The sequence below is a fragment of the Periophthalmus magnuspinnatus genome, chromosome 22 (genome assembly GCF_009829125.3).
Source record: "Periophthalmus magnuspinnatus isolate fPerMag1 chromosome 22, fPerMag1.2.pri, whole genome shotgun sequence".
NCBI lineage: Eukaryota > Metazoa > Chordata > Actinopteri > Gobiiformes > Gobiidae > Periophthalmus > Periophthalmus magnuspinnatus.
In genome coordinates this window covers 13,155,233-13,174,786 of record NC_047147.1, presented here as the reverse complement: position 1 = coordinate 13,174,786, position 19,554 = coordinate 13,155,233, and the positions used below count along the sequence as shown (strand labels likewise).

At 37.7% G+C, this 19,554-nt stretch overlaps 1 protein-coding gene across 2 annotated transcripts; it reads left to right on the top strand.

Moving 5' to 3' along the window:
- The first annotated feature begins 14,725 nt into the window (after positions 1 to 14,725).
- On the top strand, positions 14,726 to 16,332 carry nkx2.4a (NK2 homeobox 4a). 2 transcript variants are annotated; one of them, XM_033988535.2, is made up of 3 exons: positions 14,726 to 15,095; positions 15,665 to 16,101; positions 16,177 to 16,332. In XM_033988535.2, the coding sequence occupies exons 1-3, from the start codon at positions 14,726 to 14,728 to the stop codon at positions 16,330 to 16,332; spliced, it is 963 nt and encodes a 320-aa protein (XP_033844426.1). The 2 variants fall into 2 exon arrangements, with proteins under 2 accessions (XP_033844426.1, XP_033844425.1); XM_033988534.2 differs by having other exon boundaries at positions 15,665 to 16,332.
- The last annotated feature ends 3,222 nt before the right edge of the window (positions 16,333 to 19,554 follow it).

Sequence of the window (19,554 nt, the reverse complement as noted above, 5' to 3'; positions counted from 1 at the left end):
AAGAGGCACGCAGCACTGCGGCATACGAGTAAAAGTAACATAGTGAGAGTTTGTCAGCTCTGTTCAGATTAGGGGACTTATATCCTTGGGGTTTTGTCCTGCTTGTCACTCGGTGCCATTGTGGTGTTTGCTCCACGCGTAGTGTCCCATATGGGCAGCTGGTGTGACGGTGAAAAAATGGGGATCTCTTACAAAACCCCAAATTGTATCGAGCTCTCAAATAAAGCATTGTTGTCTCTGAAAGAAAAACGAATTAAAAATCAGTGCTATATCTATCCGCGTCTGGAAAAGAGGCCCTATTCACGGACAACAGGCAGTCCTTCTTCCTTATAACGATGCCAACAACAGCCTTCTCATCACTGTTTCCCCTCACCAGTCAAAGGCTGACTTTTTCCGCTTTCCAAAAGTGTCTTGTCACTGCGCGAAAACTATTTTTAAAACTGGGCAGCGTTTTTACTTATTTGCTTTGAGTCGCACTGAAATACAGACGCCTTTTTTAAATAAAGATGTGGAAATACTATATTTGTCATAATCTGATTTTGGTATGCAATTAAATATTTTCTGCTTTATACTGTAGGCTATTTATTATTATTTCTTTTTTAATAGGTGGCCTACACAAGATATTATATTAGTAGGCTGTATATTAGTAATTAATACGGGCTAAAATGTTCAAAAATATGTCTTAATTCTAAACTTTTTTCCACCACAGCTTCTTTCAGTCCTATGCTGACAGCAGAAAATGACACTGAGCCCCTGGAACAGATTGCTTCACAGTCTTGGTTTGATGTGAAATTGACTCTGTGCTACTCGAAAGGATAAACCCGTTACGTTAAAACAAGCATGTCCGCGTGTGGCACAGTTCAGCGCGCGTGGATAACAATGTCACGGGTAAAAAAAAAAACGAAAAAAAAAAAAACAATACTGCAAGCGCCCGGGACACCACGACTCCTCCTCACCATTATCCATCACCTTGCCCCGTTTGAACTTCGACATACATCATTTTTCTATCACGCACATCGCTAAATAAACGAGGATTTCAAAGCTATAATAAGCGACGCGTTTCATTTGAAAGGAGGCTATCTGGGTTTTATTGCCTTAAAGGAGATCCAGATTAGATTCGCCACAGTGCTGATATTAAACAGAGAGATGAGAGCGTTGGAGGGAGGGCGACGCCGGAGCGAGCCAAGTTGTGGATGTTGCAATGAGTGTCCGCTAGATGGCAGCAAAGACTCACACATGGGAAGAGAAACGCCATGGTGTCAAACGTTTCTCTACTGTCTTTAACTCAAGATACCAGTGATATCTGTCTTAATTTCTGCCACGAAATGATAAAATATGCCCACGTGTTGTACCTGCGTCCTTTTCATTTTCTTTGGTTAAAGCGTAAAACTGCATCCTGGATCATAAATGGGTTAGGTTACTATTCTTAACTTTGTTTTATATAAAATTATTAACTGAATGAGGAAAAGTTCATCTCTGGGTATCCACAGTGGGGCGCAATAGGATAAGACACGCACTCCACGGGGCGCACGTGGATGAAATTCAATGCGATAACAAGGAACAAAGAATTTGAATGTAACAACGTCCATTCATTAAAAAAAAAAAAAAAAGTCAAAATTGTCTATCACATTAAAACAATCGTTGATTTAGTTAGGCTAATTATGGTTAGATCCTAAACAAAACAAAAGGACGAAGACTTTTAGGCAATGCAGATTTTTACGCGTAAAATGTAATAGTTGTTTTTAACACGTCTAAAACAGAGAGACATTTTCTGTCATCCAAACGCAAAGGATTATTATTTTTAAAACCATTCGAAAATTGGGTCAAATTACTTCAAACCAAAGGTGACCCTCTTCAGGCACCAGCTCACGTCAATATTCTTCGCTCACTTTAACATCACTGTGCACCTGTAGGGGGCCTCGTTGGTTTGAAAGAACCCGCAGAAACGGACTCACACGCAGACTGTGGGCCCTTATATCACCACAGCGAGGAAGAATGTGAGATGGTGGTTGTTGGTGAGATTTCTTTGTTTAAGAATCCAGAAGAATGCGCACTGTGAAGTTCTCCCCATCAAGGACAAATTATGGCTTTAAAATGGAAGAAGAGCTGGGATCATGAGGAAGTGCAACTTTGCACGCCAGCTGATGTAGACAGAAGTGTCCTTGAAGAAAACTGGTTGAGGCACAGAGATTATGACAAAAGGAAATGTTAAGAATGTTATCTTTATATTATTTGACCCAATGTAGCACAAATATGAGAAAAGCATACAGCAACACTTTGTTTTCTATTTGTGCCCACTGAATAGCACAGACTGTCTACTGTATATACACTAGTACACACACTGATGCATATGTCTTTAGTTAAAATGATTTCCAGGGTTGATGAAATTTTATGTATGTGATTGTTGGGTTTACCATAAACATAATTATATAATTGCATTACAATAGGTCAATGTGTGTGGATAAACCTTACAGTAACATTATTAGACACATCTGTTCATACAATCACACTTGTAAAGTCCAGTTTGTTCAAAGCAAGTATCAAGAAAGAACAGAGGATAAAGGGACTTTTAATGTGACGTTTTTATGACCCATACATGCACCTTTATAGCTTTGGGCACTGGACAACGGAGCCCTGTGATCACGGCTCTCTGCCCTTCTTGGTGTCAGCAAGTGAAGACAAGCCCAGAGACACATGGAGCTGAGACAAGTGTCATCTGACAGCAAATACGCAACCAGGAGAATGGCAAACTAACGGTAGTTTTAGAAGTTAGAGTAGACTGACATTATTATTGTCCATCTAAAATAGACAAGACAATGATCAGGCGAAGAAACAATCGCTATCTGACTCAGTAATAATAATAATAATAATACATACATATATTTATATAGCATTTCAATAAACTCAAAGACGCTTCACGAAAGGTTCAAGGTTGAGTATTAAGCAGAGTATTAATCACACCCCGCTTCTCTTGCTTGTATTTGAATAAACAAAGGGCTTTATTGCCTGATTTTCTGTTGACTGGCCCCAGGGATGCGGTGGCTATAAAAGTGTGACTTACAGTGTTGCACCAAATATTAAAGCATCTTAAATAGTAAAGAAATGAATTAATAAGATCACTTTTATTTTATGTTATCAAATATCAAAACATGTCCAGTGACAGAACAACTGTGGTGAAATGTCTCCTGTAGCAGAACATATTATAAGATTCACTCAGTAGTTTTATACATAGAGCTGAATAAGTCTATCAAGTTTCCTGTTAAGAACGTGACTTGCTTTTAGCTCACTTTTCATTACCAAGCACTGCTTATTCAAGAAGAGGAAAAGTAAAGCGCGTCCATTAGGAGTGTCCTTGTCTTCACATCAGGTCATTTTACTAAACACATTTACGTCTCATAGTCTCTTACATTAACACTAACTAGAAGTTGCTGATACTTTATTTCTGTGTATGCATTGCAAAGGGTGAGACATGCTGATCATGCATTTTTGTGATTTTTCACTCAAGTGGTCTTAGTTTAAAGTAGCAGCATCCCATGTGGAGACAACTTTCTGAAAAAAAAGAAAAAAGTAAATGTTAAGGTTCTTGACCAGAGATTAGGCAAACCGCAGAGTGTGCAGAGCTGCGAGGAGACTCAGCACATGACTGCGTTTTGAATGCTCAAACAGAGCTGCCATGGGTTAAAGAAAATTCAGGACTATGCAAATTGTTGTAGGTATTTTTTATTACATTAATCTAGGCAATGATCTGTTCTTAAACAGAAATCCATTGGTGTAAGAGTCAGTCATAAAAATAAAAGCCATGCAGTTAAAATTGGCCTATTGAAATCTATTCACAACTAAATGTGTGTCCATCAGAAAGGTATGATTCAGCTTCCTCCTTCATCTGTGACTAATAAAAGGGCCTATACAGTGCAGGGTATCTATCCAACCGCTTTAGGCAAGGCTGCAAACACAAGGATAGAGAGGAGCCATTTACTGACCGGTAATTAGCCGGAGGTCACACAAAAATGGAGGTTTTTATTTGAGTCTTTGAAATGTGTCCTATCACATTACTAATGCTACCTGACATTCTGTTAAATGTTCAACAAAACAGCCTTGAAATGAATAACTTGCAATACAGCCTGACTGTATTAATTATGTTAGAAGAAAAGAAGGGGAATAAAATATCTTTAAAAAAGTGTGACTTGTCTTTGTCTCATTCAAGTAAATAAGCTCAAATCATCAAAAGCAAAATGACTTCTGTTGACCTCAACATATTTGGAAGCCAAACATCTGTTAAGGCCCCTTTGATAGTGATTCAGTCCAGCGTTCAGTCAGGCAGCCCTGGCATCTACTTCACATGGGGAATTTAATAAAGTCACTATTCTGATCTTTTATCATTTATTTTCAGGTTAGACATGTCATTCAGTGTGGTTTTGTTCTAAAAAACCCAGAATTTCATTTTAATTCTAGAAAGAAAGAATCTGGCACAGAAAATGCACTGTAAAACCCAATGTAGTTAAGCCATAAAACTCTTTTCCAACAAGCAAAGCAGTTCAGCTGACTGTTGATTTCATTTTCAGCAGTTTCAATGCAGTGTTTTTTTTCATTATGTCATTTTGACCCGGTAGCACCAAGACATTGCAACCATGGGTGGACTAAACACATGTATTAGGTAAGATCATATGATGAAGGATACTGAGAGTAAGAGGTGAGGGATGAATAAAACAGAGCTGTTCCTGTTGTTGTTTTTTTTCTCAATAAAGTCAATATAATAGAATGATACTATACCCAATAACACTATAGTATGAGTAATAATGCATTGGCTTTATAAAGAGCCCTTTAAGACCCAGTGCTCTTTACTCTGTATTATTCATTCACTACACACTGGTGGTGGTGGTAAGCTACTATTGTAACCACAGCTGCCCTCGGGCAAACTGACAGAAATCAAGGCTGCCAATCTGCACCATTGGCCTCTCTGACCATCACCACTCAGTGTCTTGCCTAAGGACACAATAGCAGTTTTCACTAGAGCTACTGCTGGCCCACTGTGGCTCCTGGTTTCCCCAGCAGTCTGTCATCCAAGCACTAACTAGACCTGGCCTTGCTTCTGAGGTCTGACGAAACTGGATATGTGCAGCAATTAGTCCATTTTTAATCTGCTTCCATATCAGACCCTAACCCTGAGCCTTAGGAAATGATTTGTACAAGGTATGGAGTAGTGCTGAACTATTTAAGCAAAATATCAAATAAAAAAAAATTCTGACAGGAATTTCAGTTACATTGTGAGTTATGTGAAATTCTGTCCAAAGAGCACATTATAAACACATTTAGGAACATCTGAGAAAAGACTGTTTGAACTGTTTATCTAATACAGCAATCATATTCAGAAAGTACAAGTGTCAACTACCAGGTTAGCAGGTTTTAAACACAAGCCAAGACTTGTTGTTTGCAGAGGAAATTGTCTTCCTTAAATAACTGTAGTCTTTTCATATTTAAGTGAACATATAACTATAGCCTACATTTAGACATTTGTATTGTGATGATGAGGAAATGTATTGGCCCAAAGCTCAGTCGTCCAAGTGAGTTCTGGTGTTCTCCCTGTGTGGATTATGACTTCTACTGTACAAACACATGCAAATGTTTTGTGAATTAGTGACCCATAAATGCAGATAGGTGTAAATGCTCTAAAAGTGCCTTTCATTCATTTATTTGTTCTGTAATCAGTACATGCTTTGCTTTTACACTCTCAATTTTTTGTTACAATTAATACTCATGATTACTTACATAATCATCAAATGAGAGTCAAATCTTGTCCTTTACAGTCATCATATTTTGCGTGGTTTGTGATCAACTTTAACTCTCTGAATGGTACAGATACAGTCAGATAAGTTCATGTGACCCTAACCAACATTAACAGCACATTACATTCCGTGTTTGTATAGATCACATGATACACTGAACTGTGGAATGATCATAATTTTGATTATTGATTATGATTATTATTTTGTAGTTGGTGTACTTCTGACGCCTGCTTCTTTCCATGGAGATCTTATTGCCTTGTGAGAAATATACCACATTATCAAATTATTAAACTTATCTATTCCAATGGAGACAAGCAGGTGGTGCCACCGGGGAGAGGTGGGCTCACTCATAATACGAATAAATGTCATTCAAGGTATTTTCAATTAAAAAACATTTGCAAATGCATATAAGATATAAGTTTTATTTCTTATTGTGAAACATCTTTAAGATTATATTGTGACTTCAATAATGCAGATTCTCATTGAACCACTAATCGTTACAACTTTATTTGCATTCATGTGTTTTGCTCTTCTAATATTTGAATACTTGAAGAGATCACTTGCAAAAACAGATAAGTACCATTTGAAAAAGTCACAGGAGAATTGTAGTTTACTCTTAATACATATAATATTCTCAAAAGCCGAATGTATTTTACTGCTATCAAAATATAATCCCATCCTTTCTTGATAAAATCCACTCTACATTATTGTCATGGCTAATATCTCTAGAAGATGGTACCAAAAAGAAAAAACACCTTTTGGCATTTTTTTCAAACTGGAGATATCTGTTTTTTCTATTGAACTCTTCACTTGTTTTTTGACTCTTTTATATCTTCACAGTCCATAATACTAAACATACATACATTTAAGATAGATATGACGAGTAGTGGGAGTCATCTCCTTATTAATGTACCAAGATGTTTGGATTCATTTACTGTTCCATTGTATGTAAATGACCGTATGTACTCATCATCCTCTCTGTCTTTTCTTCTCCCCCATGTCTCCTCCATGCAGGACTTGAGTTGTCTTGTATAAAAGCGCTTGGTTCCGGTGGTGGTCAGGTGGTGGGCTGTGTCTATGTGGGGGACCGTGGCAACAATCAGGGTGCCCCAGCTGAGTGTTTATGCCTTTCACATAATGGATTGTGTCACCTTGTTCAGACAATGAATAAGATGAGGTGCTTGAGATGCCAGCACTGCAAATGGATGGTGGGTCTCTGAGCGGAGCGTCATCTGCTGGAGCCATGCTTCAATCATGCACGCGTGATGGGAGACGAGCAGCCAAACGTGGAGACGATAGCTTTAGCCCGTTCAACTCCGGGAATAATTAGCTTCCTCTTTGAAGAGGATGTAAAAAGTGTGTCTGAAGTTAACATGGTAACGTATTTGGTCTTCTGCTTGCATTTTATTTTACTTTATTTCAATATTACTTACAAGTTACTGCATTAAACTATGGGATTATAACAATTTGATAAATATAACTGCACCCTGATGAGTAGTTTTATTAGCTGACTTTCTCTTGCCTTTCTATTTTGTCTTGTTTTTAATCATCTGTAAACTATTTGTAAAGGTTCTGTATAAAAAAAGTATTATTATTATTATTATTATTATTATTATTATTATTATTATTATTATTATTATTATTATTATTATTATTATCGTTATTATTATTATTATTATTATTATTATTATCATTATTATTATTATTATTATCATTATTATTATTATTATTATTATTATTATTATTATTATTATTATTATTATTATTATTATTATCATCATATTTTTTATTATTACTATGCAGATCCTTGAATCTTCACAAATGCAATATTGCCTTAGCAGAGGTCTTTGTTCTCCACATAACATATTCAGTTTTCACAAATATAAGTTAGTAATCATTTGTAGTTGTTTGTGTGTTGTGTGTTGTTCTGTAAGTAAACCAATGCCTATTTAAGTATGTAACTCTAACTTGTGAGCATATTTCAGTGTAATATTGACACAGCCTCTTGAAGAATCCAGAGCAGCATTGACTGGGCAGGCTCATTCATAGCCTCTGCTGCTGTGCGCTCTATTGGAAGTGTGTGGCATTGAAGAGATAAGCTGCCCCTCACTCCTCCATTCTACAGCACTACACACAGACCCAGGCTCTTCACAGCAAACTCTGACACCCATATTCTCTCATATTCTCTGCTCCAGGAGCCTTCAGAAAGACTCGCTCACATCTGCTCCATCGGTGATTTTGTGAGCTTTATTATACTTTGCCTATTTAATCTCATTTTTTAAAGCTATATCAATGATGTGTACAATACTTTGGTCAAATGTCATATGGAGTCAATAAACATAATAATCAGAGCGTCATGTGCAGGCTGGTATGTGCTCTTTTCACAACAGTGTTCACCAGGCAGAGCATGTCTGTGCTTACCTTATGACTTTGTATATGGTATGTTACAGGATGTTCTTGTATCATATTTTAATGTATTATTGTGTTACTGTATCACCCTTGTCATTATAGCGTTATACACAGTGTCACATTAAACTTTAAGTATGCTGTTAAAATACACAGTCTTACTCTGACATAAAATATACTATGCTTCTTTAATTACATAATCAATACAGGACGTCACACATTAAACACAGGCAGTTCAGTTCATGGACATGTTTTGTGGTTCAGGCTAGAATATCTGATACATTTTTCAAAACCAGTTAACTAGCTAACTAACTTTAATTTGATTCTTTCCCAGAAGCTAAAAAGAGCTGATATTGGTGTGAATCTATATCAGATAATATAATAATATAATAATAATAGTTGTAAGTATTAAAGTTTCTCTGCTGCTACTTTGACTGAAAGTATAAGCTCAAAGGACACTTTTACTTTTACACGTTTATTTTTACAGCCAATAGATATTTAAAAATGTTACGAAACTGGTCATATTGTCATCATTAAGAAAGTGTGAGGAAGACAGATCTCCATCATCCACAGCGCCCCCTACATTAGTGTGAGAAAAATACCTTTGAGGAAATGCTGTGTGCATGTTGTGTAATGCCCAAGTTCAATGAATGAACACAATTACAAAAACATACAAAACAATTACTGCTTAATAAGTTGATTGTTTGTTTACACAATAATTGTATGCTTTGTGTTTACTTACTTTATATATGACAATACAACGAGTCCAATTTGTATTCAAGAAGTAAGCGTACAGGGCCGTAGGGCTGCATAGTGACCTCTGTGATGTGATTACCCATTTGCAGGACTGCATCTGTCATTCATGAGCTCCATGGTCAGACACCTATGTATTATAATATAGTATTATAAGGTACTGAGGCGGATACTTGGCCTATGACAGAAGACTCCACTCAACAAAGCAGATCCACAGAAATCCGAGACCCCTTTAAATAGTGTGTTCTTTTATTGAGCTACACACATTTTAAATGTACTGTTGTCCTCACAGCATTTCATACTTAATGAACACTATAAACACAGTATATATATCCCAATACCACAAAAATATCAAATATGACAAAATGTGATTTTATTTAAAAAAAAAAAAAGAAATGCCATTACACCAAAATGACTCAACATTTGACTCCATCAGCACAAGATATCTGATGTTTACAAGTTGTTATATTGTATTATTTACACTGTGTCTAAATAGTTTTTGTATTTGAATGGCTGTGGTACGAGTAACATCTGACATGATTTTCTTGTACATCAGTTGATGATGTGAAAAACACCTCAGTGGTTCTGTGGATCAGTCGTCCATCCTTGTACAGCATGAGCTTCTATAGCGCTACAATATCTAGTACATTGGACAGAATAATTAGTGTGTTGTGTGTTCTGTGTGGCGTGTTGTGTGCCAAATGGACAATTCTGTTTTGGTCCTCCTGGCTGGACTGAGCGGTGGTTTGGTGTTGAGGCCGGACTCAGCCTTGAAGTGGTCGTCAGCAGCAGAGCACAGGCCCAGAGGAAGTAAAGAGTGACCCAGTCTGCAGGGGGACCAGGCATTTCCACACTCAACAACTGCTGTTATGGACTACTCCAAGACAGTCAGCCCGGATATACAGGACTGAAGGAGGAAGCGTAAAGACGTGTGAGAAATCGTTTGTAGATTTGTTTTTGACATTTTTATTTGACAGATTGAATCACACAAAATAAATATTGTTGTCATTTTAATGCCATTCTTACTCTATTTAAAATTGTAATTGCTGAAATTGATTGATTTGACTGAACATTTTATTTCAAGCATATGAACAATAAACTTGATTCTGTATCAACCAAAATCTTTTACATTTCAAAACATGAAAGCATGATGGACAGATATTCATACAAAAAAATGACACTGCTGCTCAAAATGAATTGAGAAGAAGTAAAAATTCAATAAAAATAAACCCATAAAACTCCCCCAATAAACAATAGTATCACATAAACAAAAAACACATCGAGTACGAATTTATAAAACACAGAAAAGAAGCAGCCTTAATATTGCATCATGAGCTCAAACAGGTAAGACCTCTGTAATGCAGCTGATATTTCAACAATATTTTAATAAATTCCCAATAAAATCTGACAGTGTCCAAGTCATCAAATATAACACCTGTAAAAGAATTATAGTAGACAGATATATGCTTTTGTTTTGAGTGCTATTTTACTTGTTACTTAACACAAAAACTACAGAGGAAAAAATCTATATATATTTTCGAAATTAATGTGTTACTATGTCTATTGTAATCATAGTAATCAGGATCTAACGGAAAAATAAACACAACAAAAGATAAATGATATAGAAGTGTTTACATTATACCAGATTTAAGTCAGGAGTCAATCCACAAATTTACACTGATAAATTGCCGTTTCCCTCTGCACCGAAGCAGAAACGCGGAGCATACATTGGAACCATAGCATGTTCTTTGAGCACCTGACTGCAGTGGAGTAAATTCAGAATGTAAAGTACTTTTGTGGTGGACTTCATCTAAATAATGTCCTCCTGTAAAAGCATTGGGAGCAGGACAAACAGAAACTGCCACATTGACATGCAGAGTCGGCTCACTTCTGATGATAACTTATCCCTTCATTTACAAGTTCCACTGAGTTCCACTGCACTCAGGGCACCGGCAAACTTTGGATTAGCAAAACTCTCAACACAAACATAAGTACAGATGGATTAGAGGCATGAATGAATTCAAAAAGCACCTGTGTTGTACCCAACCAATTTGTGGCTTTGTGAATTCAGAAAATACAAATTCAATAAGAATGCTGTTGTGGTTTGAAAATGCATATGAACTACTTTTTAGGGGCATTTTAAAAGACTGAATATTTGTCATACATTTGAGAGTAAATGTTGATAATTGTTGAGTCTATTGAACAAGAACCATTTTTTATCCATGTTCATTAGCGAAACACAAATGGTCCACGCAGAAGATTCTCTATCTTATATGCTATTATTGTCTTTAAATTAGAGCCATTTAAGAGATCAATATATTTACAAATCGTGGCCATAAAATACTTTGGTGCCTGGGCCAATACAATAATTGTGTTTTTGGCACATAACTGCACTGTCCTTCTTGTTACTTTGCCATTACGGCTTTATTCTACAGCCTTTTATTCTTTTTCTTCAGATCAGTGGAACATATATTTAATTTAGAGTTTACAATGCAAAACAATCACAGGAAAAAAAAATGTCGGGCAGAAAGTGTCAGCACTTCTCATCCTTGTGGCCTTCTAGGTTAAATCAAGAGTTAGGAGTCACATTTGAAGAATTTGAGAAAGAGAGTAAAATGGTGCAATGTTTTGTTTGTTTGGTTATATGAGGCGTTTTCACAGGTTATTGTCGAGATAATCCGAGTTAAATATGATTTGTATGGTTGAAGTAATATAAATAACCGATGCGTTTGGTCCATCCAGAATTGTTATATTAAGTCTGGATGAAAAAAGAAAGGAAAAAAAAAAAAAAAACAATAACAAAAACTCACGTGTGTTTTGTGTCCATTAGCATCATTTCTTCCATCAAGCGACATTAATTGTGACTGAATGCAAACTCCAGTCGAAGAATACAGTGCTGAAGAGGCCTGTCACATAGTTTCTCCACTTGGGAGGACCTTTAACCTACTTAGCCGAGGGACTGCAGCGCTTCAAGAGCGCAGCTCAAAGATACGCACCTGCCCGCTTTTTACTCCTCCACTGCGCACTCATTCGAGAGGAGACATCGTATCTGATCTAAATGGCACTGCACTGACGATAGAAGTGAAATGTCTTAGGGGAATTTCTACATTTTACTGTATATACACTGATGAAAGGAAATATGGGCCTAGTGTTCAGTTTTACGACTGCAAGCGTAAAATGTAACGTTTAGGACGAAGAGAAATAACGTGAGTTAGGCTACGACACACCCTTGATTGTTTTAGAAATGAATTACCCCCTATAAATAGATAACTGGGATAATGGAAAGTCTTTTTAGTTTGCTTTTATTTATTTTTTTTCCAAATTACTTTTATCTTAATGAACTTAGTCTATTTCGCCTGGTTCATTTCCAAATGGAACTAGACCTTTTTTTGTATCATTTATTCTAAAATACGCACACCACGTATTTACTTATTTATAAAGATAATTTAAGAAAGTTAAAATGATCAAACAAGCGATAATATTCGTCCATTGTTTTAGTGCGTGCGTAAAAGCTGTGCGCAAATTTGCTCCTCAAATGCGCAGGTCCCATTCCTTTTTAATGTTCTGTCAAAATGTGGACCTTTGTGCGCTCAGAGTATTTGTCTATTTCTCAAACCTATTAGGCCTAGATGCTAGGTAGAGTTAAAAGTTTTGAATTTATTTCCAGCATAAACCCCCATGTTTGGAGCACTTTGAGCTCAGCAGAGTGTGGAGGAGATGTCAGGTCAGGACCCGAGCCCCTCAGTCATCTCTTCAAGTCTCTGCGGCCATTGAACCGGCAACTGCACAGTGCAAGAAAGGCACTTCAGAAACCAGCCGTTTGTTCTGTCTGCGTTATATTAAATAATGCTTATTTATTTATTTATTTTTTTATCATAAATGATATATCACACAAGCACTTGTATCAAGTCACATATTCATATAGATATCGATAATAGAGAACATATCTTCTCGAATTAAGATGTAATGAAATCACTAATAACAAGGGCTTAGCTAAGCTTAAGTCAAAAATGTGAAGGACAACAATCTTTGTTGAGAAACTGACACTATGCCAGAGCCGAAACGATTTCTGTTCCGAGCATCAGTCTGGAAACATATGCGCCTGTTCTGAATAAAATGTAGTGTCTTTTTGGAGACATAGAGAAATATCTTCTCCAAAATGAATGCATGCTCGCTCACCTTTACTCACGTATAGTCGTCGGACTTGAACAACAATCTCTCCATCTGCAGAAAATAACTTTTATCAAACCTGCACTTTCGGATCCTCTCCGCATGCCTTGATCCCCTTTGTCTCCTTATTCATATGGACCAAAATAAAAGTTAACTGTAGCATTATTACACGCCACAACCGTGGTAAGCGTCGCCCGTTGGCTCCAGGTTTAGATGGGATCCCTTGTTGAGGGTCTGTGGACCAGGGTCCTGCTCTCTGACTCAGTAATTCACAAGGTTGAGAGCTCGGCCTCATTTACATAATATTAGAGGTCTAGGGCCGAGGCCTATACCTTTCTTTTTCGTCCTGAAAAGACAAAGCACTGTGGAACAAGTGGCGCACAATAGTCTAGACAGATGCAGCCTAATTTAACCAAAATTCTAGTTTCACCACTTTTGAAACTTTTTTTTGTTTTTGGTTTTCACACAAACAACTAGAATTAAAAATGTGTTCAGAAGATGATTATTATTCGCGACAGTCATTTCAAGTTGCAGATTGGTTGCTCTCGATATGTGGGACGTAATTGATTGCTGACCATGTCACATCTCCATTTGTTCAATTAGGCGAGGTAACTACTTGCTGCCATGCCAAGCTAAATGACATTAGCTGTTTCACGTGACATTTGCTTCCAAAGTAAGAAAAGACAATGAAATAATCTTACACATCGTTTGTATCCATAAAAAGAACTAGACCTGTTGAGAAAGAAATATGTTTGCAAGTTAAAACTATAAAAAATAAACAAACATTATATATCAATATATTTCTGGACACTTCTGTCGGAGCCAATCTCTTGGTTTGACATTACAGGTCAGGACATTATCACTGAGCGGGCTGGACGTCAGGGCGCACACTCAATGCAAATCCCACATACATCAGATCGAAATTTAAACATTCTAAACTTGTTGGTTTGTGATCGCTTTTCAAAAGTACATTGGCACACTACTCTTAAAAGTGATTTGTGCACAGTCTTGATGAGACCTTGAATCGATCTCTTTTTAACTTTGTCAGATTGATCTTATCTTTGGCTGCATTCCCCCTCTCAGTTTGGACAAAATGATGCTGAAGAGGTGCGCATCAGTCGGGCACATAACTTCATTGTGCCTCTTTGATGATACTTAGTGGCCCTCATGTGTGTTCAAAGTGCACTCAAAGTTTCTAGAAAGAGTGGAATTCCCTCCTGACGCAAAATAGTCATATGTGGTAGGATCAGCTGATGAAGACTACTGAAGCTAATTCACCTGCATAATGTCAAAACAATTGTTTGCGGTTATGCACACGAAGGACATATTGACAGCAAAATACATTTTCATGAAATATTTGACAAAAATGTCAATGACTATTGTTTGCTGCTTTAGGAGTTTTGCTCCGCCCCCTGTGTTTGTCGTAAACCTGGCTCCTGGCTCCAATAAACCCGGGCTAAGAGCGCCCTGGGCTCGCCTCCTTCTCCAAGGCGATCAATAGGATCTCAGGCGCACTACAAGCACTCTCTTACGTAGACATCCACCAAGGAGAGAGCCGATACAACAACACAGTTGATCTGCTCAAACACTAAAATCTACCTGCTTTCTAAATCATGTCGTTGAGCCCAAAGCATACAACGCCTTTTTCAGTGACAGATATTTTGAGTCCAATCGAGGAGACCTACAAGAAGTTTAGTGCCATGGACGGCGCAGGAAACCTAGCCTCTCCACTGGGAGCCTACCGACAGTCGCAGGTGTCTCAGACCGGGATGCAGCAGCACTCCATGGGCCACAACGCCACGGTGGCAACCACATACCACATGCCGCACGGCGTATCCCAGTTCTCCCACAGCGCCATGGGGGGATATTGCAACGGGAGCATTGGAAACATGGGGGACTTGCCGTCTTACCAGGAGAGCATGCGGAATAGTGCAGCCGCAACAGGCTGGTACAGTACCAACCCGGACCCCAGATACTCCACCAGTAAGTTCAGTTTCTTTTACGCACACTTTTACTAGTGTTTTTTGGCTTTATCTACGAAAAGAACTGTTATAAATCACTTTATTAGAAGCGGATACGCATAGGCTATGTGCTCTGTGGATCAATATTTCTAAAAACACACCTGATAAATTAAATATTTATTTATTTTATTTATTGTAAAATAAAAATACTAATACTTAAAGTACAACTGGGATTAGCCTTTATATTCTATTAAATTAATTACATTTATTAACATGTGCTGTTCATAATTATTTTCTTTTGCGTTTGTGAATTTGTGAATTAAGTTACCCTCTTATTATTTTACAGTATTGTTGTTGTTATTGTTATTTTTTATTATTATTATTATTATTATTATTATTATTATTATTATTATTATTATTATTATTATTATTATTATTATTATTATTATTATTATCATTATTATTATTATTTTATTATTTTTTTTTTTTATTATTATCACTACTGAAATAGTAACAGGCCTAATTAGTCTATTATTCCTGAGGTTACACAGTGTTCTCCTTGATTGAACGTCGTGTATGTATATGTTTAAGTTTCTAGATTCATGGGACCTTCCACAGGTATGAACATGGCGGGGATGGGCACGCTCACGGGAATGGCCGACGCCACCAAATCCATGCCAGCCTTGCACGCAGCACCCAGACGGAAACGACGCGTCCTGTTTTCCCAGGCCCAGGTCTACGAGCTGGAGAGGCGCTTCAAGCAGCAAAAGTATCTGTCCGCGCCGGAGAGGGAGCACCTGGCCAGTATGATCCACCTGACGCCCACTCAGGTCAAGATCTGGTTCCAAAATCATCGCTACAAAATGAAGCGCCAGGCCAAGGACAAGGCGGCGCAACAGCAACAGCAAGATGGGAACCTGTGCCAACAACAGGCACAGTCCCCCCGGCGCGTAGCGGTACCTGTGCTGGTGAAAGACGGCAAACCGTGTCAGAACGGCTCAAACACACCAACGCCAAACCAGCAACAGGTACAACAGAGCCAGCAGCAGCAGAACGGGGCAGGGGTTGTGCTCGCGTCCTCCGCCGGCGGCCTGGCGCACCAGGGCCAACCGCAGGTGAACGCGCTAGACCTGGAGGAGATGTCCCCCAGTCCCCCATCATTACACAGTCAACTTAATATGGCTCAGCTTGATACGTCCGCTGTAGACTACACCTCCAACATGGTCAGCTCCAACCTGCTCTACGGCAGGACGTGGTAGGACTTATAGCTGTACCGTGGTTGGACCCATTGGATGAGCTCACACAGACACACGGGCCACTTGTGTGGACCTTTTTCCAGGGCACAGACTGGGCACAGTGCGTGTGGCGCTGGATGGGACACTGCGCTCGAGGCGCACCAGCTGATCAGGTCACATTTTCTTGACATCTCTGAGTGGGGAGTCTATTTTTGAACGTTACAGAAATGGCTGCCCTTGAAAGCAATTCTGTCGTTTCTGGATCTTTTGTAATTCATGTTTTGGACTTTCGATGATTTGTCCTTGTTATTGAGCAAATAGGAATGCTGCTTCACTTGAGCTCAAACTATGGGATTGTGGGATCAGGACAAAACCACCACTCCTCCTAAACAGCGTTTTTATCATATTAATATTGTAAACTAATGTATTCATTTAGACTTATTAAATAAAGTAGGGGCTGGTATATTTGGCTAACTCACAGAATGCGTTTACTTGTATTATATTGGTTATTATAATGTTTCTTTATTCTTTTGTAATTTAAAAAGGAACAAATGCGTGATGGCTGCTGTATATGTTTCTCAAACCAAGTGAACGTTAACAATAAATAACTTGAAGTGTGAGAGCAATTCCTAAAGAAGTAATTTTTTAAAGGGGAATCTGTTTTGAAGAGCATTTTCATTATGTTGTGATTGAGACTAAATTGAGTTGGAAAGCAAGGTCGATGAGGGAGCAAGCATTGTTCAGGTGACATTTTGGAGAGCTGTCTTTCATGGAGGATGGCTGAGACTTAGAGCCCGCTGAAGCGCCCTTTACAAACCAACAACACGCCACAGCCACGAGAAGTGAGGCGGATTTCCAATAGCGTATTTAAAAAAAATAGGTTTAAAAAAATAATAATAATAAAATAAAAATAACCTATTTTAAAATGACTTATTCGTTTGGAAAGGGGGTTTCATAAAGTATAGGCCTACAACCATATTGTTAGACTATTATTATTATTATTATTATTATTATTATTATTATTATTATTATTATTATTATTAGTAGTAGTAGTAGTAGTAGTAGTAGTAGTAGTATTATTACTAATAATTCATATTATTATCAAACTTCAATATTTTTTTAAATATGAGGGAGAAAATTGTTAATTGTGTAAAATAACTGCGTGAAAGCTATGTGTAGCATCAAGATTCAATATGTTTCTTTTCAGGATTTAAAGATGTCGTATTCCTACAATAGATTTTTTATATAAAGAAAAAAGAAAGCCGTTAATAATGACTGTACACGAGTGAAAATATATTACAAATATTACACAATTGGGAAAAAAATAAACTAAAAACTTGTGGTTTAAACCAACAATTTCTGGTTGTTGAAATTCTCATAATAATGACACAAAAGTAGTATTATTGGGATATTTGGTGTAAGCTATTACACAAAGCATTTAGTGCTCCGGCGGCCCCAGAGGATTTGTGCAAACAAACTCCAGTGTTTAAGGTCATCACTTAGCATCAGTGTCAGTTACTCTTTGCTTCTGTACTCCAAAACCTTTTTAGACCTGCAGCCACAGTTCATAATAGGATATAACATTTCATTTCCTGTGGTCATTTAAACACAGCAGAAAATGACTTCGCAATCCCCTTGCTGATGACACCCAGTGATGATGATGATGGTGGCTATCAGTGTGTCTCAATAGAGACTTGGAGAGCCTCCATTTCCAGCCCCTTCACATACCTGGCAGCTGTATGTATATGTCCTATCATCTCCACACTCCAAGGAAGCATCAGAGCCAATATGCACCTGACATTTGGAATTGAGCTCAGCAACTCTATCAAGAAGGAGTTTGATAAGAGCATTAAAAAGAGAAATGCATTCCGCAGTATACACTAGGATGCTGCAAGATGTGGCTGATAGATTTTGTGTCTAAATTGAGGGCATGAATGAGCGGTCGACAGAGCTTTTGATGGTGGACCACATGGAATGGAAGTGGAGGTGAAACCATTCTTTTCTGTTTTCAATAGCCATAGTTATGGTGCACTAATAGGCTATGCTTGGTAATCACTAGGCATTGTGCGTGTTGCATCTCGCTTATTGAGGGTACCTCTCTCTTTGTGAAGACATATGAGACTGGTCTGCACTGTAATTGCTGCCAGCATCACATTTTTGTTTCCAAAGTTTCAGGCCAGAAGGGGCTACAGTGTAGTGTTGCTTTGATTTAGCACGTGTGACCATATGATCAAAACAAATGCCCCATATTTCGGCACATCATTGTGCATATGCGTATATCATAATGCACAAGCAATCAGAAAAAAAACAGAGCCACATTTAGCCAAAAGGTCCTCAATGTCATGTATCCTGTAAAACGTGAACTTCAGGTAAATCTATTTCCCTCATGGAAAGTATTTTAGGCCATTCTTCCAAGGTAATTGCTGGTTGCAATGCATAATACAAATCTACAAGGAAGCCTTGCTTAGCCCCCATCTTTTTCTCCCTATTATTCTACTTAATATGTCAGAAGGTCTGATCGCAGAGAAACCTTTTCAAGTCCTATTCATGTGTTCCTCAATTGACCATGGCGACCTAGCAACCAAGAGAGCACTAATTGGCAAGGGCTTAACATTATTGCCTGCACAGTTTGCAGAGAAACATAGGGCAAATTTATAGCCCTCCTTTTTATTTGGGCCAGCAGTGCAGGGCCCACTCTTCTATGGCCAAGTGTAGGAATGAAATTGAATTTGTTTTTCAAATAAAATAAAAATGTAATAATGTTAGATATATACATTTTTTAAAATATACATTTAAGTTCAAATGTGGATATACATTTTTTAGTGTCCAAGAAACCGTTAAAAATCAATGTCACCTGTTGCACATGACGACACTTTATCCTTTCTTCCTGGTTAGGGTTAGTTTACTGATGATTATAAAATATATGATTATACTAAAATAAACACTAAACTTTTATTTCAATTGTATTTCTAATTTTATCGCATTTCTAATTATTTAGGGAATTCAGTTTTATAAATAGTTTTTGATTCTTTGAATTGTTCTCAGTAACCTGAGACTAACCATAAGTGCTCATTTCTTTATTATAATGTGTGTTTCAAGCAGCATTTGGAGATGTTTCCACAGTGGGATGAGGATTGGGTGGATGTTATCAGCACCATCCCTTATTATAAACCCATGTCACACACTCTGTCACTGAGGCTGGTAATCCCCCTCCGAGTCTCCCTGTGCATGTTTTTCAATTCACTC

What these genes read in the sequence shown, in the direction of transcription:
- nkx2.4a (XM_033988534.2), top strand. Translation starts at nt 14,726, where the DNA reads ATGTCGTTGAGCCCAAAGCATACAACGCCTTTTTCAGTGACAGATATT. An exon ending in GGACCCCAGATACTCCACCA is followed by an intron (nt 15,096 to 15,664) that starts GTAAGTTCAGTT and finishes TATATGTTTAAG; the next exon opens with TTTCTAGATTCATGGGACCT.